Source organism: Gopherus flavomarginatus, chromosome 1 (genome assembly GCF_025201925.1).
Source record: "Gopherus flavomarginatus isolate rGopFla2 chromosome 1, rGopFla2.mat.asm, whole genome shotgun sequence".
NCBI lineage: Eukaryota > Metazoa > Chordata > Testudines > Testudinidae > Gopherus > Gopherus flavomarginatus.
Window position 1 is genome coordinate 340,799,222 of NC_066617.1, and position 12,027 is coordinate 340,811,248.

The window sequence follows — 12,027 nt, forward strand, 5'->3', positions numbered from 1 at the left end:
CAGAAGCATTCTAGATCCATTGCTAGCTTTGAGCACTCAGCAGCTGACCTTCATGTGACCTGCCACCTGCTATTTATCCATCTTCTCACTGGTCAGCCCCTGCTATGATGGCCTACCACCATTCCTTCCATAATATATTTCTTGATGTAATTTCATCTCTATGCCTGATGTGACTAAGGTACATAAGTTTGCACCTGTTGAGTTCCAACAGCAGGGTCTGCTTCTTTCCAATAATATTTCTAATGTAAGCATTCATCTTCTTTGCAGTACAGGTGATACCCAAGAGTCTTCACCAACACCATATTTCAAAGTCTTTAATTTACTTGTCAGGAGTATTAATTTCCTACAATTTCACCAGATGAACCTCCATACACATCCAGATGCCACATTTTTTTCCAAACTTTTGTAAGGAAGGCCATGGCTGAGTGAGCCATTCATAGTCTTCTTTCAATTTTACTGAACAGCCTCCTTGGTTGGAGATATATGATCCCGGATAACTGAATTAATCTACCACCTCTACAACTTGACTGTTAATTATGATATCCGTTTGCACCTTGATTTTGTTAATAATGTCAGTGTGCATCTATTTTGTTTTCACCTCACTGAGGAACAGTCGCTAACTGTTTTAACAGACTCCAACATTCATTGCATTGCGTCAGTGGTTGTAGCAGAGTGTCATGTCATCAGAGTATCTCAAGCTGGTAAAGAGGAAATCCAGTCCTACAGAAATCTCAACTCCATCCACTTAGTCAGAACCTTCTAGGGCTGGTCTCATAATAAATTATGCATATATGTTAAAAGTCTTGAGGACAGAATATCTCACACCCTGTCCAATGCAAAACCACTCAGTCTCAACTGTTGCTGTTCACACAATGATCTGCAGTTGATGGTAGAAACTTGCAATGAGTTCAATGAGATGCTTTTCAGTCCTTATGTCAGCCAATATACTCTAAGGATGGTCACGTAAGACAATCTGGGAGGCTTTTGAATTGTCAATGAAACACATAATCAGTTGATGATTATATTCCGATGTTACCTACTTTGCTGATTTTCTGGACCAAGCATTCATACATGAGACAAATGTGGGACAAAGAATGATGAGTCTCAGTCCTGTAAAATGATGAGATGTTTGCCTGTTATCTGTAGAATTAAAGCAAATAATGGAAAGTACTGGAAATAAAGACCATGGTTCCCAAGCTGGAGTAACTACACTGTCTTTATAGTCGTTACTCCAGATTTACACTGGTGTAACTGAGAGCAGAATTTGGTTCAGTTTCTCTTTCTAAATTCAGATGTGATAACTGTGGATGAGGAAAAGAAGGAAAAGAAGTGGTGTCTTGAGATAGGAGTAAACTATGGGATCCTCCACTGAAGCAGAGAGTAATAAAAGTATCCATTCCAGACCTGTATAGCTATAATGATTATACAGTGCAATAAAGTAAGCTTTATGGTCTCACTTCTGCATTAAAAAGTGCACAGCAGATAACTGATGGGAATTTTTTTTTAGTATTAAGATGTATGTGTCCTCCCAAAGGGTAGGTTAAAAATGCATTTTGCATATGAAAGCATTAATGATATCTCTCTTTCCATGCAGTCGAGGTACTGAGAATAGGCTAGCAGTTCGACGCCAGACCATACTCCGGGAGAAGGGCAGAAGGCTGGCCAATCGAGGACCAGCATACATGTTTAATGATCGTTCCACAAGCCTTTCTCTTGATGAGGAGCGTTTTTTGGATGCAGCAGAATATGGGAATATTCCTGTGATTCGTAAAATGCTGGAAGAGTGTACTTCACTAAATGTGAACTGTGTGGATTACATGGGGCAGAATGCTTTGCAGCTTGCAGTCGCCAATGAGCATCTGGAGATTACAGAACTTTTACTGAAGAAGGAGAACCTCTCCCGGGTTGGGGATGCCTTGCTGTTGGCTATTAGTAAAGGTTATATTCGGATAGTGGAAGCCATCCTAAATCATCCTGCATTCGCTGAAGGCAAGAGACTTGCATTAAGTCCCAGCCAATCAGAATTCCAGCATGATGACTTTTATGCATACGATGAGGATGGAACCCGGTTCTCCCATGATGTTACCCCAATCATTCTGGCTGCTCACTGCCATGAATATGAAATTGTCCACACCCTTCTGAGAAAAGGTGCTCGTATTGAAAGGCCACATGACTATTTCTGCAAATGCAGTGAGTGCAGTGAGAAGCAAAAACATGACTCTTTCAGCCATTCTAGGTCCAGAATCAATGCCTACAAAGGTCTGGCGAGCCCTGCGTACCTCTCCTTATCCAGTGAAGACCCGGTAATGACTGCCTTAGAACTTAGCAATGAGCTGGCTGTGCTTGCAAACATTGAAAAAGAATTCAAGGTAAGTGTATGGTCAACAGATTCTGATTTGTACAGAATTAGAGAAGTCAGTTAAATGTGCTCCCAACCGCCCCACTCCTTCTGGGGTAATAACTAGGAGAAACAATGTGAAATGCTAATGGTAAGGACGGATGATGCAGAGCATCAGAAATTGATGTGTTGCTCACACTCTCTTTGGCAGTTGCCAGGTATTGAAGGAACATGGAGATTCTGGTACTCTCTCATCCGTAGAAGTGGTCATTTTGGGACAAGGCCATCATCACACACTGGCAGGGCAAAGTGAGGTAACTTGTACCTGTTTTGTGGACTGAGATCTTCAATCCCCAGGAGTCTGCTTACTGCTGTATGCAGGCTACCAGTATTGCAATTCATAGTGTGGTGAATGGGGTGATAGCACTGAACAGCTACTCCTCTTCTTGCACAGATGGGTGGGGACTAGGCAACAAATGAGGGGAATGGGCACAGCCTTGGCTTTACCTCCACTAGGCCCTGTCCCACTGAACTTGCACAGATGGGAAAATAATCTGCTCCAGGGTTAGGAAGATGGTTGGCTGAGGCTGAGCATCCAGACAGTGTAGTGCAGCACTGTGGTATTGGCTGGCTTAAACAAAAAGTTCCCTTACTTTATCCTCACCCCTGGGTCGGGTAGGGTCCTCTCCTGACTCCCACCAGGGTCACTGTTCCCTGGTCTGGAACCCTTCTGTGGTCACTTCTGGTTCTCTGTAGTTGGCACTGGGTTGGATCTCTCTCTACTGGAGGCAGGATTCCATAGTGTTGGATTGGCCTGGCCCAGGCATCTAGATCTCACAGCTGTCAAGAACTCCCTTTGGGGGCAGTGGGAGTTTAGCAGCGACTCTCTGAGCTGGGCTGCTTGGCTCTCCACTTCCAAACCAAAAACTGAAACTAAACTCTCTCTCTGTGTGTCTGAGTCAAGCTGTCCCCTCATTGGGCCTCGGCAGCAGTTTCTACTTCCTTCTGTCCCCATCCCTGACTTCAAGCATGTTGCCAAATAAGGTCAGAGGGCTCTGATAGCCATTATATTTGTACTTGTTCTGGTAGGGCCCGCTTAGAAACTCAGTCTGGAGCTCCAGGAGCCGGCAAACTCCAAATGTGGGGGAGAGCAGTTAAATCTGCGTTATGTTAATTAGTCTTAATTTATGCTGATAAATGAATTGCCTGAGCTTCAGCCAGGAAATAAGAGAGTTCGGTCATGGTGGGTGAAAGGGAACTAGAGGCTGGGACAGGGGAGGTTCTGCAGGGAAACCTTAGGAAGAGCATAGCTGTTTGAGTTTGTTATTGTTTGAGTTGTCACTAAGGTCAAAGACTGGCAAGTAGGCATGTATCGACAACACATGCTAGATCTAATTCTGATCCCAGTGGGGCCAGGATTTCACTCAGGCCATATCTACACTTGGTCGGTCATTTTGCTGTGAGAATAAAATAAAATAATAATAACAATAATGAAACAATGAATTCACACTCCTGTGACTCTTTTGGGTAATGTTGATTGCTAATTTAGCTCCTGAACCACTGAGATCTGAATATCACTGCTCTAAACCATCCCTCCTCTTTCTGACTCCCATCACTTTGTGCTACAGCCTTACACCTATGGGCAGCGGATTTACAGATATCAACCTCTATATAAATAATAGACTAAAAATATTTGAACATTCATGAGTATTTATCCTGCAGAATGGTGTGCTATTTCAAATCATTATTTGATAGGCAAAACTTGCCATTGGTAACTGAGTTGCTGTGCACTGGAGCTTTCCACGGCAGCTGGGCAACACTACCCTTCTTTCTAGGATATAAACTATCAGCACACCTGTGCTGCTGCTGCAGCCGCCTGAAGGTTTCATTAGCATCCATGGCTGGTGCATAGCACAGGGGAGGGGATGGATGGGTCTGCATAGTAAAAGTGGCTCCAACTTAGTACACATGATCCTCCCCCTTTCAAACTCAAAGTATGCCTACATCACTAGCCACACTGGATATGTCTACCCTGCAATTAAAAAACGTACCAGCTGACTCAGGCTCATGGCACTTGGGCTAAGAGGCTGTTTAATTGTGGTGTAGATGTTTGGGCTTGGGTTGCGGCCTGAGCTCTGGAACCCTCTCACCTCGCAGGGTTGTAGAGGCCAGGCTCTAGTCTGAGCCTGAATGTCTACACTGCAATTAAACAGCCTCTTAGCCCAAGTCCCGTGAGCTGAAGTCAGCTGGCTGGCCAGCTGTGATTTTTAATTTCAGCGTAGACATTATTTACTCAGTGACATGATTATTCATTGAGTAAAAAGCATCACCCCATTTTTCAGTGTTGATAGATAAATATGGAATTTTATAAAAATGCCCAAACACAACCTTCAGCTGGTGAAAATAAAGCAGGTTTAAAAGTACAAAAAGATTCTTCAGGGCAGAGAATGTCTGCTACTCTGTGTTTGTACTATGCCTAGCACAGTGGGGCCCCAGTCTTGGTTAGTCAGGGTATCACTGTAATAATGGGTAATGCAAATGGGTAAGACATGAATGGGGGTCCAAATGAATGATCAGCAAACTGTTCTGGCAGTCCATCTCTTTCCTTTGCAAGGCTTGCAATTGTGTAGTCACACTTGTTGAATTTTACACACCTGAGTATTCCAATATAAATCAAAGAGGCTACTCATAGGCATAAATGTATGTATTGAACCAGAAAACACAGCTATGTACATATATCAGTCCAATTACTCAACAAGGGCAGGTTCTTTTTTGTCCACATTTTTTAGAGAGGTTTGTTACTTGGCTGAGTCCTTGAATGCCAGACATAACCCTGGATCAATTTACAAGGTCTAGTTATAAAAGGGCATACAGATATAATCTTAGCGATTGCAGCATAAGCAGTTGCACTCCAATATTGAAAAGTTCATCTTAGAGTTGAAGGGTAAACACGGATTTTAATCATCTTTCCTGACATTTCCAGGCAAAGGGAAAACACAACATCAATTTCAACTATAATCCAGATGGAACAGACAAATTTAAAAAGAAATATTTAGTCTCAAAACAAATTCTATTTGGTGTGCTACATATTTAGGTTTTTAATTAATATCTATATATTTCCTTCTTGAAAGATATAAAATGGATGAATCTGCTTTCCACATCCATATTGGTATCCAATTTGTCATGCAGTTGTAAATTTTTGTGCTTGGCTTCTGACATCTTCTTTGGAGAGAAAGCACCTTAATTTTCATTGGCACTTTATGACAGATTCGAGATACCTAGACTTAGATGACATTATTAAAAAATGTGTCTGGGTCTTCCATTTTTGGGCAAATATCTGATTGAAATTAAATGTGAAACGTGAATGCAGTCATTGGCTAATCTATCCAAGTTACAAGCTGATGCTATGGTGTTGCAAAGGAATACCAAGCAACGAGCTGATGGGCTAGTGAAGAACAAGCACATTGGGGCATGTCCTCAGAGATTATCATGGGAATACAGAAAGCCCTGAATTTACCACAGAGAAAGTTAGTCACCTGCCTTTCAGGTGCTTTCAGATGGCAGCTACTAGAGTAGGAAAGATTCAAAGAAGAAGAAGTGAATAGAGAAAAGTTTAAAGTGGGAGCAGCAGGAATACTTATAATGGGGGCATGGGAACAAGTCATGGTAACACATTTTACTTTCTGTGGGTATTTTTAACACAGTAAAAAGTCATGGAGTGTTGTTTTAGCTGGAGACAGTGCCAAGTTTAATCCTTTTATGATTTAAATGTTATTAGAAAAATCATTAAAGACATCAGAGTTGATGAATGGAGGTTCTGAGTAAACATCTCAAAAGCAGAAGGCCTCTACCTGGGTAGGCTGGTCTGGGAGGTGCCTGAGTGCACAGTTAAAGTTTAAACTTCATCAGAGCACATCTGGATAGTGTGACGGGGGAGAAGGAAGAAAACACAGAATTAGCCTTCTGGGATAAGTAGAATTCAAACTCGTTGACAGGGATTGGACAGTTATTGGAACCCCAGTTATTGGAACCTGAATGATGAGAGTGGAGACCCCAAGAATAGTTCAGAGGCCTGGGAGAACCTAATGATCAGGACCGTGAGGGTTGCCAGTGGGCCCTGTCACAAAGGAAAGGAGGTGAGAATGGGGCAAATATCGCATCAGATTGCTTGTGGTGTGAATACCTGTGGGGCGAGACAGGATTAGGGGGGTGATCCTGGCCCACCAATGTAATTTTTGTGGGTGGAAAATGGGTGAACCCCTAAAAGGATCCTGGTGAACCACCCTGGGGGCAAAAGACTCAAGTAGAGCAGAACCTCTAATAAAAAACAAGAACATGAGGAATAAGAAACTTCTACACCAGACAAAAGGGCGAGGTGTGTGATAGAAGGCTGAGAACCAGCAGCTGAACCAACACTCTGGTCACTGTAAATACAGTTAGTTCCCCTGGAAAGAGCCTGATTGAGGGAAGGAATGGCCAATTACTAGATCAACCTGGGCTGGGGAGAGCAAAGGAACTAATTAGCCCATTAACAGCAAGAGTAGAAAAGGAGCACGGGAAGAAAGTGCAGGATAATGAGAGAGAGAGAGAGGGGGGTGGGTCAGCAGCATCAGGGTAAAGGGAGATCTCTGCATGGAGAGAGCTCTTCTCTCTGGCAAAAGGGGATGATGAGTGTATGACACTGTACATAGAATTGCTGCATGGGATTGTAAGAGGGTAGTGGTGTATTGAACACAACATATACAGTGGTGGCTACAAGCCAGAGGTGTCAGAGCCATTTGTGCAGGAAGACAGGAGCCAAGAGCAGCTCCCTGTCATAGATAAATTGTGACTTTAGGCACAACCCTGAGCCAGGGGTGGAAGATAATCTGTGGAATCGTAGAATCATAGAATATCATGGTTGGAAGGGACCTCAGGGGGCCATCTAGTCCAACCCTCTGCTCAAAGCAGGACCAATCCCCAACTAAATCATCCCAGTCAGGGCTTTGTCAAGCCGGGCCTTAAAACCTCTAAGGATGGAGATTCCACCACCTCCCTAGGTAACCCATTCCAGTGCTTCACCACCCTCCTAGTGAAAAAGTTTTTCTTAATATCCAACCTAAACTTCCCCCACTGCAAATTGAGACCATTACTCCTTATTCTGTCATCTAGTACCACTGAGAACCACTAGTACCACTTATTCTGTCATCTAGTACCACCCATCCTCTTGGGAGCCCCCTTTTAGGTAGTTGAAAGCAGCTATCAAATCCCCCCCTCATTTCTTCTCTTCTGCAGACTGAACAATTCCAGTTCCCTCAGTCTCTCCTCATAAGTCAAGTGCTCCAGCCCCCTAATCATTTTTCTTGCCCTCTGCTGTACTTTTTCCAATTCTTCCACAGCATTCTTATAGTGTAGGGCCCAAAACTGGACACAGTACTCCAGATGAGGCCTCACCAATGCCGAATAGAGGGGAATGATCAATCCCTCAATCTGCTGGCAATGCTCCTACTTATACAGCCCAAAATGCCATTAGCCTTCTTGGCAACAAGGGCACACTGTTGACTCATAGGTCCTTTTCTGCAGTAGCCCCAGAAAGCACTGCACCCCACAAGCACCACTGTGAGTCATATTTCTCTCCCTACTTCCCCCTTTCTCTGGTGGGAGGTGGTATTGCCGTTAACCTTTGTAGCCTTATCTATAGTTATGGATTACTTTAACCAGTTACCCACCTAAAGGTGAGGGTTGACACCTACTTTAATCTATGAGAATTCAGCCCCCAGGATTGACTACAGTAGTGAGGTTATCAATGGAAGGGGTAGGGGAGGTCTATGATGCACAACAGAGACTACATAGTTCTCTTTCTATAATAATTTCTTTTATTAGCCAACCAAACAATACACACACTGCAATCCGGTAAAGGAGAGAGAGACCAGTGCAGAATGCATATTTCTATTACTCACAATAGGCCTCATCCTCATCACCAGTGGGTAGTGTTAGTCCTCATCCTCATCACCAGTGGTCGGCATCCTAGTGTCTCCTCTCTGCACCAGGGCACCCAGGCCAGGACGCAGATTTTTGAATGTGTTATGCTGACAGTTATCAGTCTTCATACATATTTGTGAAGGTTTTTCCTTTTCATTATTTGACCTACCACACTTTTGGGGTATCCCATTTTTCATAGGCTAACTTGATAATTCCCCGTACACTCTATACCATTTTCACTACCGTATCACCATAGTAGCAAGCAGTTGGTTACCTTAAGGAAGTCCCTAACGTTTCACCCTAGCTACCAATGGTCATCTTGTGGTGTCTGTCTATGTGTAGGCATTATTATCCAAACTCAGTAGTTATTTTCAAAACATCAGCATATCACAGACAAGCTCAGCAGGTATATTATTAATTTACTTATGCTAACTTCTTTTAAAGGTGGGGAGGGATAGCTCAGTGGTTTGAGCATTGGCCTGTTAAATCCAGGGTTGTGAGTTCAATCCTTGAAGGCCCCATTTAGGGATCTGGGGCAAAAATGTGTTTGGGGATTGATCGTGCTTTGAGCAGGGGGTTGGTTCTTTCCAACCCTGATATTGTAAGGCTTAATTTGGCTAAGCTAAATATTTTACAGGCCTGAAGCCTCTAGACCCTGTGTTACAACATTAATTAATACTTATATTTCACCTCTGTGTCCTGATACCTTTTATCCTTGGCTACACCTTCAAGTTATATGAATTGGAAATTGCAAAAACAGGAACAGTATTCCCAAATTCTACCCTGACCCCACCATTGGCTCACTGTGAGACCAACTTAACTTCTGTTCTTCAAGAATGTGGGTCACACTGTGGCTCTGTTTTGGAAAGCACTGACTGAGGAAAGGATTTAGTAGACAAGGTGGATAACCAACTGACCATTAGCTCACAGTTTGATGTGGTGGCTAAGAAAGCAAATGATATCCTTGGATGTGTATGCAGGGAGATATCGAGTAGCAGTAGAGAGCTGTTACCACCACTGTGTATAGAATAAATGAAACCATTACTGTACTGTTCAAGTTCTGGTGCTGTACTTTTAAAAGGATGTTGAAAATTGAAAAAGCTTCAGAGAAGATCTACAATGATTCAAATTCTGGAAAACATAATCTATTTAGATTTCCCCAGAGAAGGTTGAGAGTTTATGTGCTGATAGTTTGTAATTACCTCCATGGGGAGAAGATTTTTGATAGTAGAGAGCTTGTTAATCTAGCAAACAAAGGCATACCAAGATGCAGTGGCTGAAACGGAGGCCAGACCACTTCAGTCTAGAAATTAGGAGGAACTGTTTTTATGGCTTGTGTTCTGCAGGAAGTCTGCCTAGGCAGTCATAATGGCCCTTGCCTGCTGGCCTTATAATCCATGAATTGATGGGCTGAATTCTCCATAGTTAAACTAATGCAAACTGACTGATTTAAATAAGAGAATTTAGCTTTATATATTTTTGGTTTCACATCACAAAAAATGGAGGAAGTAATATCTATTTCAGAGGGATATTGTGTGTCTTAATTTATAATGTTCATAAAGAACTTTGAGAACTACAAATAAAACGAGTATATACATGCCCATTGCTTTTTTTCTTGTTCATCTCCTGTGGCTAGTTCATGAATAGTCACTTAGAAAGTCAACTCTTAGCACTTGAAGGAGTAAAATGGTTTCTCATGGGTTATATGTAAACAGCTATTTATTTTCTTTTTTCTCTCTCTCTTCAGAATGATTACAAAAAATTGTCTATGCAATGCAAGGATTTTGTAGTTGGACTTCTCGATTTGTGCAGAAATACTGAAGAAGTGGAAGCTATTTTGAACGGAGATGTGGAGATGAGCCATAGTAGTGGAGAACGTGGTCGTCCCAGTCTTAGCCGCTTAAAACTTGCCATTAAGTATGAAGTCAAAAAAGTAAGCCCTGGTATTAATAAAGTAGTAGTTTAAATGAGTGGCAGTGTTATTAACTCATATTACCATTCATTATTTGTATTATGGCAGCACCCAGAGGCTCCAGTCAGGATCCGGGTCCCATTGCAGTGAATGCTGTGCAAACATACATTTAGAGTCCCTGCCCCAAAGTAGTTACTGTCTTAATAAAAACCAGAGATAAAAGGTGTATGCAGCACACAAGGAGGTAACAGTAATAGTAACATATGGTTACTTGAACTAGCTGTGTACATTATTTGCAGACTTTGCATTTATTTTTTTCACTAATGAGAGATAATTAATCCATCTTCTAAAACAAAATCATTGGATATAATTAATTAAAATGTACAATGTAGCATATTGGCCCTATAATAATAAATACATCTTTATGTCAAACTATTCACAGAGGATTTGCCTGCTGAGAAAGGCCAATTTTTATTTGCTCTAGGAAATTTGAAAGACATATGCAAAACTAGGTTGCTTACAAAATACCAGAATTTATCAGCATAGATGGTCTGGTGATCAGTCTGGAAGCCATGCATAGGCTCCAGCTTGGTTAGAACCATGGCCCCCAGTCTCCTCAATGACCTGAGCTGGAATGAATATATCATCTCCATGCTATGGTTGCTTCATCAGCTCTAAGTTCACTTCTGTTGCCAGTTTAAGGCCTTGGTCTGGATCTTGAATGCACTCAGTAAGTCAGGACCCAACTACATTAGTAGCTGCTTCTCCACCTTTACTCATTTGGATAATTATGCTTCTCTTGGACAGTGAAGCTCATAATGTCCAGGATGAAGTGTGTGTGAACCAGAGATAAAGTTTTTTTTGTCAAGGGGATTTACCTGTTGAATTAACTTCCAAAGGAGATTAGAGTAATGCAGAATCTGACCATTTTCAGAGCAAAGTGCAAGACTTATGATCAATGGCGGCGCTATGTTTTTTGCTGTCCCAAGCACAGCAGTCAGGCAGCCTTTGGTGGAGTGCCTGTGGGCAGTCCACAGTCACTCGGATTCGGCAGTGTTTCTGCAGGTGATCTGCCTGTCCCGCGGCTTCGGCGTATCCACCGCCGAATTGCCGCCGAAACTGTGGGACCAGCGGACCTCCCGCAGGTACGCCGCCGAAGGCCGCCTGACTGCCGCCCTCACAGTGACCGGCCACCTGGAGCCTCCCTTGCCTATGATAAAGTTTGCCCGCCATGACAAAAAAGAATTACATCTGCACAGTGAAAAACAAATAAAACTCACCAATATCCAATAACCAGGAAAGGTAAAAGAAATGGAATTCTATGATGTCCAATAGGGACCCACTGTACCCATCCGGTTTACCTGGGCAGAAATAGAGTCCTTTTATGCAGATCTAATTGATCTGTTTCTTATGGAAAATCCTAAAATAGTTAAGTGTGTACATGGTGTGCATGGATAGAGTTTGAACTGTTATTAAACAATGTCTCCTACATATTAAACATGGAGGGGTTTTATTTCATCATTAGTTATTTACTCTCTCTACTTATCCCTACTTTTTTTCTTTAGCAGACATCAGTTCTGATTTTGCCACCTTTAATTTGGAAAAGTTCTGTTGTAAAACTCTGACTTCTTCAGTAAATATTACAGGTTTGGGCTTATAGTTTATTACAGACCAGGCAAAGAAAATCTTATCATTCCTTTATACATTCGTTTCCAGTACACCTTTTACAATGTCACAGAGCTTGGATGGAAAAGAGGGTTGTGTTCTACACTTCCCAGTTTTATAGAATTGGTGTACATGACCTGGTTGCCATAGC

At 42.3% G+C, this 12,027-nt stretch overlaps 2 protein-coding genes across 10 annotated transcripts in view; one reads left to right on the plus strand and one right to left on the minus strand.

The window, feature by feature from the left end:
• Positions 1-12,027, plus strand: part of TRPC6 (transient receptor potential cation channel subfamily C member 6) — a 160,028-nt gene that overhangs the window by 96,943 nt on the left and 51,058 nt on the right. For 7 of the 9 annotated variants that reach the window (XM_050940800.1, XM_050940810.1, XM_050940830.1 and 4 more), the window contains 2 exons: positions 1,595-2,369; positions 10,047-10,232. In XM_050940800.1, coding sequence (XP_050796757.1) covers positions 1,595-2,369; positions 10,047-10,232 — 961 coding nt within the window. The remainder of the gene's footprint in view (positions 1-1,594; positions 2,370-10,046; positions 10,233-12,027) is intronic. The other 2 variants (XM_050940841.1, XM_050940871.1) reach the window with 1 other exon arrangement.
• The window catches only part of ARHGAP42 (Rho GTPase activating protein 42), a 596,304-nt gene continuing 591,550 nt past the window's right edge, over positions 7,274-12,027 (minus strand). Inside the window, exon 25 of the transcript XR_007772629.1 lies at positions 7,274-7,301. The gene's annotated coding sequence lies outside the window, so the exon portion shown is untranslated. The remainder of the gene's footprint in view (positions 7,302-12,027) is intronic.